At 44.8% G+C, this 16578-nt stretch overlaps 1 protein-coding gene across 1 annotated transcript; it reads right to left on the bottom strand.

Annotated features, from left to right (window-relative positions):
* Nucleotides 1-3553: 3553 nt before the first annotated feature.
* LOC133649577 (opioid growth factor receptor-like) lies at nt 3554-7943 on the bottom strand. The gene is made up of 3 exons (XM_062046175.1): nt 7870-7943; nt 4668-4745; nt 3554-4555 (listed from the first exon to the last, which is right to left on the bottom strand). The coding sequence occupies exons 2-3, from the start codon at nt 4702-4704 to the stop codon at nt 4206-4208; spliced, it is 387 nt and encodes a 128-aa protein (XP_061902159.1). The 5' UTR covers nt 4705-4745; nt 7870-7943; the 3' UTR covers nt 3554-4205.
* Nucleotides 7944-16578: the final 8635 nt, after the last annotated feature.

Below are 16578 nucleotides of genomic sequence, written 5' to 3'. Positions count from 1 at the left end.
GTCTGCTGGTAGGGTTTGGACTGGAGCTTTTCTCGACTCTTAGTGTCCTGGGGCCGTACTTATCAAGCTTCTTAGAGTGCCATTTTACACTTAAGTCCTGAGAATTTGCGAAATGTAGTCCTACTCTCAAACTTAAGAATAAAAGCTTTTTATCAACGTTCTTAAGTCTAAGAATCACTCCTACTCTCCACGATATTTAAGAGACCTTCAGAGGTGTCTTAAGTGGTTAGGAGTTGCCAGCAGGGGATGGCACTGAGGGAACGGAACAATGTTTTTTTTTTTTGATGACGAGCAGCTGATCAAACGGTATCGTTTGGACAGAGCGGATATTATTTTTGTCACAGATTTAATACTTTTCGATTCCTTGTTGATTTCTGCATGTGTCTGCTGTGGGCTAGTATATATAGAGCCACCCACACCAGTTTCAAATTAGTTGCCTAATTAATGAATTGGAAAGAAAATGTTATGACAGTAGCGTATGTGTGTGGCCGTGAGGTGAGTGACGTCAGTGAGTGTGTGGGCGATAGAAGAGAGGGAGCGGTAGCGTGAGTGCCGGCGGGGACTAGTTTGTTTTGTATTATTTTGTAGTTTATTGTCAAAATATACACTCCCATTGTCCACTTAAATATTTCCAAGATCTTTCTTTATTCTTAGACAACGGATTCCCTTCCGTGATTGGTCATTTCTATGGACACAGAAATGACGTCACCTAAAATTCCGTTTACGGCACATAGTAATGTCGTAATTCAGCTCTGAGTGTGACACTTAAGATTCAGTCCTACACTTCGCTGAAAGTGTGAGTAAGATGCTTGATAACTAACTTTTAAGTGCAGCTTTCAGCCAAGAATTTGTTTACTCTTAAGTCAACTCTTAGCAGACTTCTTAGGAGTAATTCTAAGAAGCTTGATAAGTACGGACCCTGGTCTCTGTCCCTGCCTTTATAAAGAGCCTGGCATCTCGATCTGCCCCCATCATTAAGTGGTGTTACCAGAACAGGTTTGGTTTGGTCAATTAATTAAACCTGTTTTGCAATTTTATTAATAGTTCATGGAACAAAAAAAGAATGTGAATTAAATAATTTTGTTTATTGGGTATTACAAAGCACCTGCCAGGGTGGAGAAGCTGAATAAGATTTTTGACACACCTGAACGATTTCCTTGGAGGTAGACAGACAACTTTCACACTCACATTCACACTCACATTCACACACTAGGGCCAATTTAGTGTTGCCAATCAACCTATCCCCAGGTGCATGTCTTTGGAGGTGGGAGGAAGCCGGAGTACCCAGAGGGAACCCACGCAGTCACGGGGAGAACATGCAAACTCCACACAGAAAGATCCCGAGCGCAGGATCGAACCCAGGACCTTCGTATTGTGAGGCAGACGCACTGTCTATCTGTGTTGGCCCTGTGATGAGGTGGCGACTCGTCCAAGGTGTACCCCGCCTTCCGCCCTAATGCAGCTGAGATAGGCTCCAGAACCCCCGTGACCCCGAACGGGACAAGCGGTAGAAAATGGATGGATGGATGGGTAATTACACGCCTCGCCTTCTCACGTCTCATGGATGCTCTGCACCATCGGCAGCAGCGCCCAGGACCCAAGTACAGTCATGGCCCGTTACGTCAGGGCATGTTTACTTTTGTATTTTAGTTATTATTTCTCTCTGTGTTGTTTTTTGATTCTATTTTTACGCTCCTATTTCAGTTTCTGCTTCCCTTGTGTTTGTGTCAGCCTGCTGTGAACTAATCACTCCCCCCCCCCCGCCCCCCACACACCTGTCTTCAGTTATCGATTAGTTTTCCCCCCCGTTTTCCAGTTAATCATGCTGCTTATTTATATCGATTCCATTGCTCGCCTCATGTCCAATAGAAATAGTCTAATATGTGGGGTTCCGCAAGGCAGTTGCCTTGGACTTTCCATTTTTACAAACGATCTCCCTCTAGTGACTGAAAAATCCAAATTGGTATTGTATGCTGATGATTCTACATAATATCATTCTGCTTCAACCATAAGTGAGTTATGATCCGCTGCCCGGATCAGGTTCTGTTTGGTTTTTGGACTCCCTCAGTTCCTGTTTTGTGCACCCCTGGGTTTGTTTTCAGTTACCATGGGTGCTTATTGTTTTCACCTGTCTCTGATTGGTGTTCGGGACGCTCACCTACGGTCTAGAAGTGTGGGTCATGACCGAAAGGATAAGATCGCGGATACAAGCGGTCAAAATGAGTTTCCTCAGAAGGGTGGTTGACATCTTCCTTAGAGATAGGGTGAGAAGTTCAGTCACCTGAGAAAGACTCGGAGTAGAGCCGCTGCTCCTTCGCTTGGAAAGGAGCCAGCTTAGGTGGTTCGGGCATCTCGTGTGAATGCCTCACGAGCGTCTCCCTAGGTAGGTCCTCGTTGCACGTCCCACTGGGAAGAGACCCGAGGGCAGCCCAAGGACCAGATGGCTGCCCTCGGGTCTCCTCCCAGTGGGACGCTCACCTGTTTCCCGAGCACTGATCAGAGCGCTATTTAAGACTGCCTTTTCCGGTCAGTCAGTCTGGCTTCCTAATTTGCTACCCGCAACAGTTGACGACGACTTTGATTCCTGTTTGTGTATGCTAGCTCCCGCGCTAGCCTCCTTAGCTTTGCCTCCCGTGCTATGAGAACACCTTTGTTTTCCCTTGTATGACTTATCCCAATTAATCATTTCCTACCTGCGCGCTGTGTCCGGAGTCCGTCTGCATCTTGGGAGAACGACCCCCGCATCACTATGCGACCCGGTCGTCACACTCTGTCTTTTCCAAGGACTTGAATGCCGTGTTTGAATGGGTGAACAGCAATAGACTGGTTTTAAATATGACTAAAACCACCAGTATAGTCTTTGGTTCTAAACACAGTATAGCTACAAACCCTTTATTAAACTTACAGATTGCTGGGCAAACAATCAATCGGGTTAGCAAGGTGAAACTTTTAGACTTAACTCTTGGTAACACTCTCTCCTGGTCTGATCACATTAATCAAGTTGTTACAAAAATGGGCAGAAGTATTGCTACCATCAGGAAGTGTACTACTTATCTACCACCTGTCCTATGCAGACGGGTAGTACAAACGTTGGTGTTGTGTCATCTTGACTATTGCAGCGTAAGAGTTACATAGATGTTTCAATGTCAGATGTAGATGTTTTCACGTTAAGTGTCGCTATTTCTATGTTAAGGTAGATGTTTCAATAATAAATATATGTTTCAATTTTAAATGTCGATATTACAATATTTAATATGGATGTTTTATTGTTAAATGTATATTTTTTAAATATTTAATATGGATTTTTTTCCCAATGTTAAATATAGACGTAATAATAAGTGCAGATGTTTCAATGGTAAATGTAGATGTTTCGATAATAAATGTAGATGTTTTAATATTACATGTCGATGTTTCATTAATAAATGGAAGTGTTTCTATAGAAAATATAAATGTTTCAATATCAAATGCAGATGTTTCAATGTTAAATGTTGAAGTTTCAATATTAAATGTTGATGTTTTAATGCTTCAATAGTGGGAATAAAAGTAACCAATGTCAAGTTTGATTAGGTCATATTATTGATTGATTGATGACAGAAAAAACAGAGAGCACAAAGACTTCATGATATTCCATCAGATTTAATTCTCCAAAGAAGGAAACACTAACCCAGACTTTTCAACAAAAACAATATTGACTAAAGTGTTGCTTTGTTCCTACAATCCTTTTTAAATCTCTTCTGAATTTGAATTTTTTCCAATCTAATTAGCATCTTTTTTCAGGAACAACGCTACACATGAAGTGAATAGTGAATTATATTGATATAGCGCTTTTCTCTAGTGACTCAAGGCGCTTTTACATAGTGAAACCCAATATCTAAGTTCCATTTAAAGCAGTGTGGGTGGCACCGGGAGCAGGTGGGCAAAGTGTCTTACCCGAGGACACAACGGCAGTTACTAGGATGGCGGAAGCGGGGATCGAACCTGGAACCCTCAAGTTTCTGGCACGGCCACTCTACCAACCGAGCACTGCCCACATCACCATAAATCGCCACTTCCCAACCACACCGCCCCCAGTGGTCATGAATAGAATGACAGTTAGAGAGCTAGAACAGGAACATGATGTCAGAAGTAAATGTCAAACTAATATTGCTGCAGTTCTAATTCAGATAAACTGCTGAGCGCTTTCTAAATTATTAGAGTTTGACGGCTTAATGGGTGGTGGCCACACTTAATTTGACGACGCCATCAACAACCTTGAAAACAATGTGGCGGTCGTCATCTTCTTCGGGATCGCGAAGCCCAACGCAAACTTCAAGGCCTTCGTCCAACAAAACATTGATGACGGGTGCTGGATCTTCTGGCTCTTCTGGCTCAACTGGATGCACTGGATCAACTGGATCAACTGGATCAACTGGATCGACTGGATCGACTGGATCAACTGGGTCCACTGGGTCAACTGGATCCACTGGGTCCACTGGATCAACTGGATCAACTGGATCAACTGGATCCACTGGATCAACCGCGTCTTCTGGATCTTCAGTAGCTTGACTTTTTGTTCCTGTTTGATTGGAATGCAGTCACATATCAGTGTGTACTGGGGTACTTCATGTATTGCAGTACAGTGTGTACAATTCTGTACGTCATGTCTGGTTTAGTGTTGGAGGACTTACCGACAAGCAGAAGCAGAAGGAGGAAAATCTTGATCATGGTTGCGTTTGTGTCCTGTGATGACCAAGAGGAAGTACTTCCTGTAAGACAGTGAAACACAACACTGAATGCTTGATAGAAAGTAGGTGGTGTCCATCAGAAGATGGTGTCCTGTTGTTCAGTGCTCAGGAAGACCATGGACACCTCTGTCCCAACGTCCGCATGTTGCTCTACCAGAGCCATGGTTCACTATTGTGTGTCCCTGAAACTCTGTAACTCCGCGACACCATTGATAGTGTAGCACCGCTAAAGCTAAAAAGGGCCCCTAAAAGGCGCACCCCATGGTTTACAGAAGAAACTAAAGCCCAGAAATTATCATGTAGAAAGCTGCAACGCAAATGGCGTGCGACTAAACTTGAGGTTTTCCATCAAGCATGGAGTGATAGTTTAATAACTTATAAACACATGCTTACCTCAGCTAAAGCTAAATATTACTCAAATCTCATCCACCTCAACAAAAATGATCCTAAATTTTTGTTTAGTACAGTAGCATCGCTAACCCAACAAGGGACTCCTCCTAGTAGCTCCACCCACTCAGCAGATGACTTTATGTATTTCTTTAATAAGAAAATTGAAGTCATTAGAAAAGAGATTAAAGACAATGCATCTCAGCTACAACTGGGTTCTATTAACACAAATACGACTGTATATACGACGGACACTGCCCTCCAAAATAGTTTCTCTCTCTTTGATGAAATAACATTGGAGGAATTGTTCAAATGTGTAAATGGGACAAAACAAACAACATGTTTACTTGACCCAATTCCTGGGAAACTTATCAAGGAGCTTTTTGTATTATTAGGTCCATCAGTGTTAAATATTATAAACTTATCACTTTCCTCCGGCACTGTTCCACTAGCATTCAAAAAAGCGGTTATTCATCCTCTACTCAAAAGACCTAACCTCGATCCTGACCTCATGGTGAACTACCGGCCGGTGTCCCACCTTCCGTTTATTTCGAAAATTCTCGAAAAAATTGTTGCACAGCAGCTAAATGAACACTTAGTGACTAACAATCTCTGTGAACCTTTTCAATCCGGTTTCAGGGCAAATCACTCTACGGAGACAGCCCTCGCAAAAATGACTAATGATCTATTGCTAACGATGGATTCTGATGCGTCATCTATGTTGCTGCTTCTTGATCTTAGCGCCGCTTTCGATACTGTTGATCATAATATTTTATTAGAGCGTATCAAAACACGTGTTGGGATGTCAGACTTAGCCTTGTCTTGGTTTAACTCTTATCTTACTGACAGGATGCAGTGTGTCTCCCATAACAATGTGACCTCGGACTATGTTAAGGTAACGTGCGGAGTTCCCCAGGGTTCGGTTCTTGGCCCTGCACTCTTTAGTATTTACATGCTGCCGCTAGGTGACATCATACGCAAGTACGGTGTTAGCTTTCACTGTTATGCTGATGACACCCAACTCTACATGCCCCTAAAGCTGACCAACACGCCGGATTGTAGTCAGCTGGAGGCGTGTCTTCATGAAATTAAACAATGGATGTCCGCTAACTTTTTGCAACTCAACGCTAAGAAAACGGAAATGCTGATTATCGGTCCTGCTCAACACCGACATCTATTTAATAATACCACCTTAACATTTGACAACCAAACAATTAAACAAGGTGACTCTGTAAAGAATCTGGGTATTATCTTCGACCCAACTCTCTCGTTTGAGTCACACATTAAGAGTGTTACTAAAACGGCCTTCTTTCATCTCCGTAATATCGCTAAAATTCGTTCCATTTTGTCCACAAGCGATGCTGAGATCATTATTCATGCGTTCGTTACATCTCGTCTCGATTACTGTAACGTTTTATTTTCGGGCCTCCCTATGTCTAGCATTAAAAGATTACAGATGGTACAAAATGCGGCTGCTAGACTTTTGACAAAAACAAGAAAGTTTGATCATATTACGCCTATACTGGCTCACTTGCACTGGCTTCCTGTGCACCTAAGATGCGACTTTAAGGTTTTACTACTTACGTATAAAATACTACACGGTCAAGCTCCTGCCTATCTTGCCGATTGTATTGTACCATATGTCCCGGCAAGAAATCTGCGTTCAAAGAACTCCGGCTTATTAGTGATTCCCAGAGCCCAAAAAAAGTCTGCGGGCTATAGAGCGTTTTCTATTCGGGCTCCAATACTATGGAATGCCCTCCCGGTAAAAGTTAGAGATGCTATCTCAGTAGAAGCATTTAAGTCTCATCTTAAAACTCATTTGTATACTCTAGCCTTTAAATAGACCCCCCCTTTTTTAGACCAGTTGATCTGCTGTTTTCTTTTCTCCTTTGCCCCCTCGCCGGGTTATTCCGGTTCCGGTGACCATGGATGAGATGCTGGCTGTCCAGAGTTGGGACCCGGGGTGGACCGCTCGCCTGTGCATCGGTTAGGGACGTCTCTGTGCTACTGACCTGTCTCCGCTCGAGATGGTCTCCTGCTGGCCCCACTATGGACTGGACTCTCACTGTTATGTGGATCCACTAGGGACTGTACTTAGAGGGTGGAGTTACCCACATATGCGGTCCCCTCCAAGGTTTCTCATAGTCATTCACATCGACGTCCCTTGTGTGGGCTCTGTGCCGAGGATGTCGTTGTGGCTTGTGCAGCCCTTTGAGACTTTTGTGATTTAGGGCTATATAAATAAACATTGATTGATTTAGAAAAGTACTGAAAATTACAGAAAAATATCGAAATAATTTTAGTACCGGTACCAAAATATTGGTATCGTTACAACACTACTATTCACTTTGTTACATGCTGGGAAAGTAATCAGTGACACAGCTTTTGTGTTATTAGTCTCACGCCTAGTGATCGTATGCTACTGCTAACAGGCTCATGCTAACCCGCGTGTATTTATCATTTACTGAGGGTATGACTTTCTGACTGGTGGACCCTGTGGACAAAAGCCTTACTTTTTCTGTAGAATCTAGTCTAGGAATCAACGTAGAAATGTACTGTACCACTCATTCATACGTCTCTGGTCTGACTTGTAGAAACTACCTGAACTAAAGGCTCCAGAAACCTAGAGTACCTCAACTTTTGATGGACAAGGCTAATGTCCAAGAGTACCATGGTCCTCTGTACATGCACAATACACACCACACTTTTCAACAATCCTCTTTACCCTGGAATCTAAGACGAAGAAATGACTCACCGCACTGAACAAGGTCTGCTGGTAGGGTCTGGACTGAAGCTTGCCTCGACTCTTAGTGTCCTGGTCTCTGTCCCTGCCTTTATAAAGATCCTGGCATCTGGATCTGCCCCCATCATTCAGTGCTGTTATCGGAACAGGTTTGGTTTGGTGACTTAATTAAACCTGTTTTGCATTTTTATGATAGTGACTGGGACAGAACTGAATGTGAAGTATTTTGTTTTGCTTATCTGAATAGGATTGTGTAGGTAATGAACAGGACGGTGGAGCCAAGTGACACTCACAAATTAATTTGCGACACACCTGAACGATTTAATTAAAGGTAATTATTGTCTTTAATGTGACAGGTATCTTTACCATGAGACTGGGACGAAAGCCAACACGGATTCTAAAGAAGTACGATAAAACATGGTCATGTTGGTTTTGTCAACATTAAAATGAGACCGCCTTCCCAAACAGTAAAATGTCGGGGATCCTTTTTACGGACTGCACCACAAATGGCTAACAAATCTCAGTTTCTCCCCAATTGTGGTTATTATTATTGTGGCTGCATTCGGGCGGAAGGCGGGGTACATCCTTGACAAGTCGCCACCTCATCACGGGTACATCAGCCGGAAGCTCTCCGATCGGGAGGCGAGGTACGGCACCGTGGAGAGGGAGTGCCTCGCCATCCGGTGGGTGGTACTACCTCCTGGGGCACTCATTCAGTCTCTGCTCGGACCACAAACCCCTCCAGTGGCTCCACCGCATGGAGGATGCCAACGCGTGGATCACCCGTTGGTATCTAGATTTACAATCCTACAATTTCAGAGTGATCCACAGACTGGGGGCGCAGATGGTCGTGACTGACTTCCTCTCCCGCTCCCTCACGTGTCTGGCGGTGGAGGTATGTGAAGGGGGGCGTGGCCAGCGGGCCTGCCACGGAACGGGGTGTGCCAGGACTGGCCTCGAAGACAGCGACAGGTGCGTAGATGGCCTAGGTGGGCGTTGTTATCTAATCACCTGTCGCCTTTATTAGCAGCAGCCGGCATGAGACACATTGTTGGAGCTGGAGAGAGAGCGAGAGAGAGAGAGAGAGCGAGACATGAACTGAGAAAAACATTTTGCTGGAAAGCAGAACACTCGCACCATGTGAGGAAAAATAAAACAGTGTTATACCCTGAATTCTGGGCTCTCTTGGCAGTGTGTGGTGGTCCGAAGAACCCACTAGAGGGCAACCTCTACACAGATGCTTCAATGTTGAATGTTGATGTTTTAAAATGAAATGTCAATGTTTTAATGTTTCAATAGTGGGGATAAAAGTAAGAAATGGCAAGTTTGATTAGGTCATTTTATTGATTGATTGATGACAGAACAAACTTACAAGTAACAGAGAGCACAAAGTCCTCATGATTTTCCATCAAATTTTATTCTCCAAAGAAGGAAACACTTTTCAACAATAAACTTATTGACTAAAATGTTGCTTTGTTCCTCCTATCCCTTTTTAATCTCTTTTTAAATATTTCTCTCTCCAATCTATCAAGGTAGCTAATTAGCATATTTGTCCGGGAATAACGCTACACATCACCATAAATCGCCACTTCCCAACCACACCGCCCCCAGTGGTCATTAATAGAATGACAGTTAGAAAGCTAGAACAAGAACATGATGTCAGAAGTAAATGTCAAACTAATATTGCTGCAGTTCTAATTCAGATAAACTGCTGAGCGCTTTCTAAATTATTAGAGTTTGACGGCTTAATGGGTGGTGGACACCTTTAATTTGACGACACCATCAACAACCTTGAAAGTAATGTGGCGGTCGTCATCTTCTTCGGGATCGCGAAGCCCAACGCAAACTTCAACGCCTTCGTCCAACAAAACACTGATGGTGGGTGCTGTGTCAGCGACCTCACCGGGAGCACCGGGGGCACCGGGGGCACCAGGGGCACCGGGGGCACCGGGGGCACCGGGGGCACCGGGGGCACCAGGGGCACCGGGGGCACCGGGGGCACCGGGGGCACCGCCGGTACCGGGGGAACCGCCGTCACCGGGGGAACCGGGGGCACCGCCGGCACCGGGGGAACCGGGGGAACCGCCGGCACCGGGGGAACCGGGGGCACCGCCGGCACCGGGGGCGCCGCCGTCACCGGGGGAACCGCCGGCACCAGGGGCACCTGGGGTACCGCCGTCACCGGGGGTACCGCCATCACCGGGGGATCCGGGGGCACCGCCGGCACCGGGGGCACCTGGGGTACCGCCGGCACCGGGGGAACCTGGGGGACCGCCGGCACCGGGGGCACCGCCGTCACCGGGGGCACCGCCGGCACCAGGGGCACCTGGGGTACCGCCGTCACCGGGGGCACCGGGGGAACCGCCGTCACCGGGGGTACCGCCGTCACCGGGGGCTCCGGGGGCACCGCCGGCACCGGGGGCACCTGGGGTACCGCCGGCACCGGGGGCACCTGGGGGACCGCCGGCACCGGGGGCACCGCCGTCACCGGGGGCTCCTTCAGGACCGGGGTCACTGTCTTCTGGATCGTCAGTAACATCACTTTTTGTTCCTGTTTGATTGGAATGCAGTCACATATCAGTGTGTACTGGGGTACTTCATGTATTGCAGTACAGTGTGTACAATTCTGTACGTCATGTCTGGTTTAGTGTTGGAGGACTTACCGACAAGCAGAAGCAGAAGGAGGAAAATCTTGATCATGGTTGCGTTTGTGTCCTGTGATGACCAAGAGGAAGTACTTCCTGTAAGACAGTGAAACACAACACTGAATGCTTGATAGAAAGTAGGTGGTGTCCATCAGAAGATGGCTTCCTGTTGTTCAGTGCTCAGGAAGACCATGGACACCTCCGTCCCAACGTCCGCATGTTGCTCTACCAGAGCCATGGTTCACTATTGTGTGTCCCTGAAACTCTGTAGTCCTCAAGGACTCAACTACAGCTCTCCCCACTGGAAATTCTAGACACTGAAAGCTGAACAATGTTCCTTACGAACGCTGATTGATTGAACACAGTTGGGGCGTTTCTGAAAGTTTTATTGGAATATGATAGCCGTCGTTACATTTTGCAGGAATATCTTTTTTACTCCCCTATTTTATTTAAGGACTAAATTACAATAATAAACATATGTTTCATGTACGCTAAATTTTTTTTGTCAAAATAAAGCCAATAATAAAAATTTTTGTGGTCCCCTTTATTTAGAAAAGTACCGAAATGTACTGAAAAATACCGAAATAATTTTAGTACCGGTACCAAAATATTGGTATCGTTACAACACTACTATTAACTTTGTTACATGCTGGGAAAGTAATCGGTGACACAGCTTTTGTGTTATTAGCCTCAAGCCTAGTGACCGTATGCTACTGCTAACAGGCTCACGCTAACCCGCGTGTATTTATCATTTACTGAGGGTACGACTTTCTGACTGGTGGACCCTGTGGACAAAAGCCCTAATTTTTCTGTAGAATCTAGTCTAGGAATCAACATAGAAATGTACTGTACCGCTCATTCATACGTCTCTGGTCTGACTTGTAGAAACTACCTGAACTAAAGGCTCCAGAAACCTAGAGTACCTCAACTTTTGATGGACAAGGCTAATGTCCAAGAGTACCATGGTCCTCTCTACATGCACAATACACACCACACTTTTCAACAATCCTCTTTACCCTGGAATCTAAGACGAAGAAATGACTCACCGCACTGAAGAAGGTCTGCTGGTAAGGTCTGGACTGAAGCTTGCCTCGACTCTTAGTGTCCTGGTTTATGTCCCTGCCTTTATAAAGAGCCTGGCATCTCGATAAACCCCATCATTAAGTGCTCTTACCAGGTTTGGTTTGGTGAATTAATTAAACCTGTTTTGCAGTTTTATGATAGTGACTGGGACACAACTGAATGTGAAGTATTTTGTTTTGCTTATCTGAATAGGATTGTGTAGGTAATGAACAGGACGGTGGAGCCAACTGACACTCACAAATTAATTTGTGACACACCTGAACGATTTAATTAAAGGTAATTATTGTCTTTAATGTGACAGGTGAGTGTACCATGAGACCGGGACGAAAGCCAACACGGATTCTAAAGAAGTACGATAAAACATGGTCATGTTGGTTTTGTCAACATTAAAATGAGACCGCCTTCCCAAACAGTAAAATGTCGGGGATCCTTTTTACGGACTGCACCACAAATGGCTAACAAATCTCAGTTCCTCCCCAATTGTGGTTATTATTATTGTGGCTGCATTCGGGCGGAAGGCGGGGTACATCCTTGACAAGTCGCCACCTCATCACGGGTACATCAGCCGGAAGCTCTCCGATCGGGAGGCGAGGTACGGCACCGTGGAGAGGGAGTGCCTCGCCATCCGGTGGGTGGTACTACCTCCTGGGGCACTCATTCAGTCTCTGCTCGGACCACAAACCCCTCCAGTGGCTCCACCGCATGGAGGATGCCAACGCGTGGATCACCCGTTGGTATCTAGATTTACAACCCTACATATTCAGAGTGATCCACAGACTGCGGGCGCAGATGGTCGTGACTGACTTCCTCTCCCGCTCCCTCACGTGTCTGGCGGTGGAGGTATGTGAAGGGGGGCGTGACCAGCGGGCCTGCCACGGAACGGGGTGTGCCAGGACCGGCCTCGAAGACAGCGACAGGTGCGTAGATGGCCCAGGTGGGCCTTGTTATCTAATCACCTGTCGCCTTTATTAGCAGCAGCCGGCATGAGACACATTGTTGGAGCTGGAGAGAGAGCGAGAGAGAGAGAGCGAGACATGAACTAAAAAAAACATTTTGCTGGAAAGCAGAACACTCGCACCATGTGAGGAAAAATAAAACAGTGTTATACCCTGAATTCCGGGCTCCCTTGGCAGTGTGTGGTGGTCCGAAGAACCCACTAGAGGGCAACCTCTACACAGATGCTTCAATGTTAAATGTTGATGTTTTAAAATGAAATGTCAATGTTTTAATGTTTCAATAGTGGGGATAAAAGTAAGAAATGGCAAGTTTGATTAGGTCATTTTATTGATTGATTGATGACAGAACAAACTTACAAGTAACAGAGAGCACAAAGACCTCATGATTTTCCATCAAATTTTATTCTCCAAAGAAGGAAACACTTTTCAACAATAAACTTCTTGACTAAAATGTTGCTTTGTTCCTCCTATCCCTTTTTAATCTCTCTTTAAATATTTCTCTCTCCAATCTATCAAGGTAGCTAATTAGCATATTTGTCCTGGAATAACGCTACACATCACCATAAATCGCCACTTCCCAACCACACCGCCCCCAGTGGTCATTAATAGAATGACAGTTAGAAAGGTAGAACAGGAACATGATGTCAGAAGTAAATGTCAAACTAATATCGCTGCAGTTCGATTTCAGATAAACTGCTGAGCGCTTTCTAAATTATTAGAGTTTGACGGCTTAATGGGTGGTGGACACCTTTAATTTGACGACACCATCAACAACCTTGAAAACAATGTGGCGGTCGTCATCTTCTTCGGGATCGCGAAGCCCAACGCAAACTTCAAGGCCTTCGTCCAACAAAACACTGATGGCGGGTGTTGGATCTTCTGGATGACCGCCGTCATCACCCCCGTCATCACCCCCGTCATGACCCCCGTCATCACCCCCGTCATCACCGCCGTCATCACCGCCGTCATCACCCCCGTCATCACCCCCGTCATCACCGCCGTCATCACCCCCGTCATCACCGCCGTCATCACCCCCGTCATCACCGCCGTCATCACCTCCATCATCACCCCCGTCATCACCGCCGTCATCACCGCCATCATCACCGCCGTCATCACCGCCGTCATCACCCCCGTCATCACCCCCGTCATCACCAAGGGGTCCTGGATCTTCAGTAGCTTGACTTTTTGTTCCTGTTTGATTGGAATGCAGTCACATATCAGTGTGTACTGGGGTACTTCATGTATTGCAGTACAGTGTGTACAATTCAGTACGTCATGTCTGGTTTAGTGTTGGAGGACTTACCGACAAGCAGAAGCAGAAGGAGGAAAATCTTGATCATGGTTGCGTTTGTGTCCTGTGATGACCAAGAGGAAGTACTTCCTGTAAGACAGTGAAACACAACACTGAATGCTTGATAGAAAGTAGGTGGTGTCCATCAGAAGATGGTGTCCTGTTGTTCAGTGCTCAGGAAGACCATGGACACCTCTGTCCCAACGTCCGAATGTTGCTCTACCAGAGCCATGGTTCACTATTGTGTGTCCCTGAAACTCTGTAGTCCTCAAGGACTCAACTACAGCTCTCCCCACTGGAAATTCTAGAAACTGAAAGCTGAACAATGTTCCTTACGAACGCTGATTGATTGAACAAAGTTGGGGCGTTTCTGAAAGTTTTATTGGAATATGATAGCCGTCGTTACATTTTGCAGGAATATCTTTTTTCCCCCTGTTGTTATTGCAGGAAACTTGACAGAGGAGAGAAGGAAGAATGATAAGAACTTTCGAGTTTCAAGAATTTTTGTGTGGCATCTCTGTGCTGAAGAACGCTGATTAGTGGAACGATAGTGGGACAACAAGACAAAAAAATGAATGAGATAAAAACAGTAGCCAAAAATTAGCATTCATTTTGTGTTTTTAATTTCATGTTGGGCCTGTCTTGGTTTTATACACAATACCTAAATAAAATATGGCATCACATTACAGCCCCTAAAGGAAACGTGGTAGTGGACCCCGCTATCCTTGATGCCACACCCTTTCAGTTGGCATCAACTAAATGGCATCATGCTAAATCCAGGTAAAAGATATTAACCTAAAAAAAACAAACATGAAGCTATAAAAAAAATAAAATAAGACTAGATCTGACTATACGAAGTCAATGAGCAAGAACTGATGAAGCCTGCTTGGATGAGAGCCAAAGGGTCTAAGACAACCTGAAAAGTGGACATGGATAAATGACAACGTCCATTTAGATTTGAATCCACTAATAAATAATAATTTTCGGTACGATACCGTCTCTGAAATGTACCGGTCCCGCAGCCCCGCAGCCTCAAGCCTCGTGACCGTATGCTACTGCTAACAGGCTCACGCTAACCCGCGTGTATTTATCATTTACTGAGGGTATGACTTTCTGACTGGTGGACCCTGTGGACAAAAGCCCTAATTTTTCTGTAGGATCTAGTCTAGGAATCAACATAGAAATGTACTGTACCGCTCATTCATACGTCTCTGGTCTGACTTGTAGAAACTACCTGAACTAAAGGCTCCAGAAACCTAGAGTACCTCAACTTTTGATGGACAAAGCTAATGTCCAAGAGTACCATGGTCCTCTGTACATGCACAATACACACCACACTTTTCAACAATCCTCTTTACCCTGGAATCTAAGACGAAGAAATGACTCACCGCACTGAACAAGGTCTGCTGGTAGGGTCTGGACTGAAGCTTGCCTCGACTCTTAGTGTCCTGGTGTATGTCCCTGCCTTTATAAAGAGCCTGGCATCTCGATCTGCCCCCATCATTAGGTGCTCTTATCAGAACAGGTTTGGTTTGGTGACTTAATTAAACCTGTTTTGCAGTATTATGATAGTGACTGGGACAGAACTGAATGTGAAGTATTTTGTTTTGCTTATTGGGTATTGAAAACCTCTGAATATGATTGTGTAGGTCATGGGTGCCCACACTTTTTCTGCAGGCGAACTACTTTTCAATTGATCAAGTCGTGGGGATCTACCTCATTCATATATATCATTAATATTTACTTATTTATGAAAGATATGTTATTGTTAACAAGTTTAAGGTGTTTATTGATAATGCAAGCATGTTTAACACATATAGTTAATATTGTTAATAAATTAAAGGTGTTTAATGATAATACAAGAATGTTTAATACATATAATTAATATGGTTAACAAGTTAAAGGTGTTTAAAGATGTGTTTGAATGGGTGAATAGCAATAGACTGGTTTTAAATACGACTAAAACCAGCAGTATAGTCTTTGGTTCTAAACACAGTATAGCTACAAACCCTTTATTAAACTTACAGATTGCTGGGCAAACAATCAATCGGGTTAGCAAGGTGAAACTTTTGGGCTTAACTCTTGGTAACACTCTCTCCTGGTCTGATCACATTAATCAAGTTGTTACAAAGATGGGCAGAAGTATTGCTACCATCAGGATGTGTACTACTTATCTACCACCTGTCCTATGCAGACCGGTAGTACAAACGTTGGTGTTGTGTCATCTTGACTATTGCAGCGTAAGAGTTACATAGATGTTTCAATGTCAGATGTAGATGTTTTCACATTAAATGTCGCTATTTCAATGTTAAAGGCCTACTGAAAGCCACTACTAGCGACCACGCAGTCTGATAGTTTATATATCAATGATGAAATCTTAACATTGCAACACATGCCAATATGGCCGGGTTAACTTATAAAGTGCAATTTAAAATTTCCCGGGGAACTTCCGGTTCAAAACGCCTCTGAGGATGACGTATGCGCGTGACGTAGCCAGTAGAACACAGGTATGGCTTCCACATTGAAGCCAATACGAAATAGCTGTTTTCATCTCATTCTGGATGTATTCTGGACATCTGTGTTGGTGAATCTGTTGCAATTATGTTCATTGCATTATGGAGAAAGAAGCTGAGCAAACAAAGAAGAAAGTTCTCGGTGCAAAGCGGACACATTTTTCGAGGGAAGTCAGCAGCAACACAACACAGCCGGTGTTTCATTGTTTACATTCCCGAAAGATGCAGTCAAG

The sequence above is a fragment of the Entelurus aequoreus genome, linkage group LG05, assembly GCF_033978785.1.
Source record: "Entelurus aequoreus isolate RoL-2023_Sb linkage group LG05, RoL_Eaeq_v1.1, whole genome shotgun sequence".
NCBI lineage: Eukaryota > Metazoa > Chordata > Actinopteri > Syngnathiformes > Syngnathidae > Entelurus > Entelurus aequoreus.
Note: the sequence above shows the minus strand (reverse complement) of the source record. Positions and strands in the feature narration are given on the sequence as shown.

Coding starts and splice junctions, on each gene's coding strand:
- LOC133649577 (XM_062046175.1), bottom strand. CDS start 4,704: ATGATCAAGATTTTCCTCCTTCTGCTTCTGCTTGTCG. Junction 4,556..4,667: donor CCTTCTGCTTCTGCTTGTCG/GTAAGTCCTCCA, acceptor CCAATCAAACAG/GAACAAAAAGTCAAGCTACT.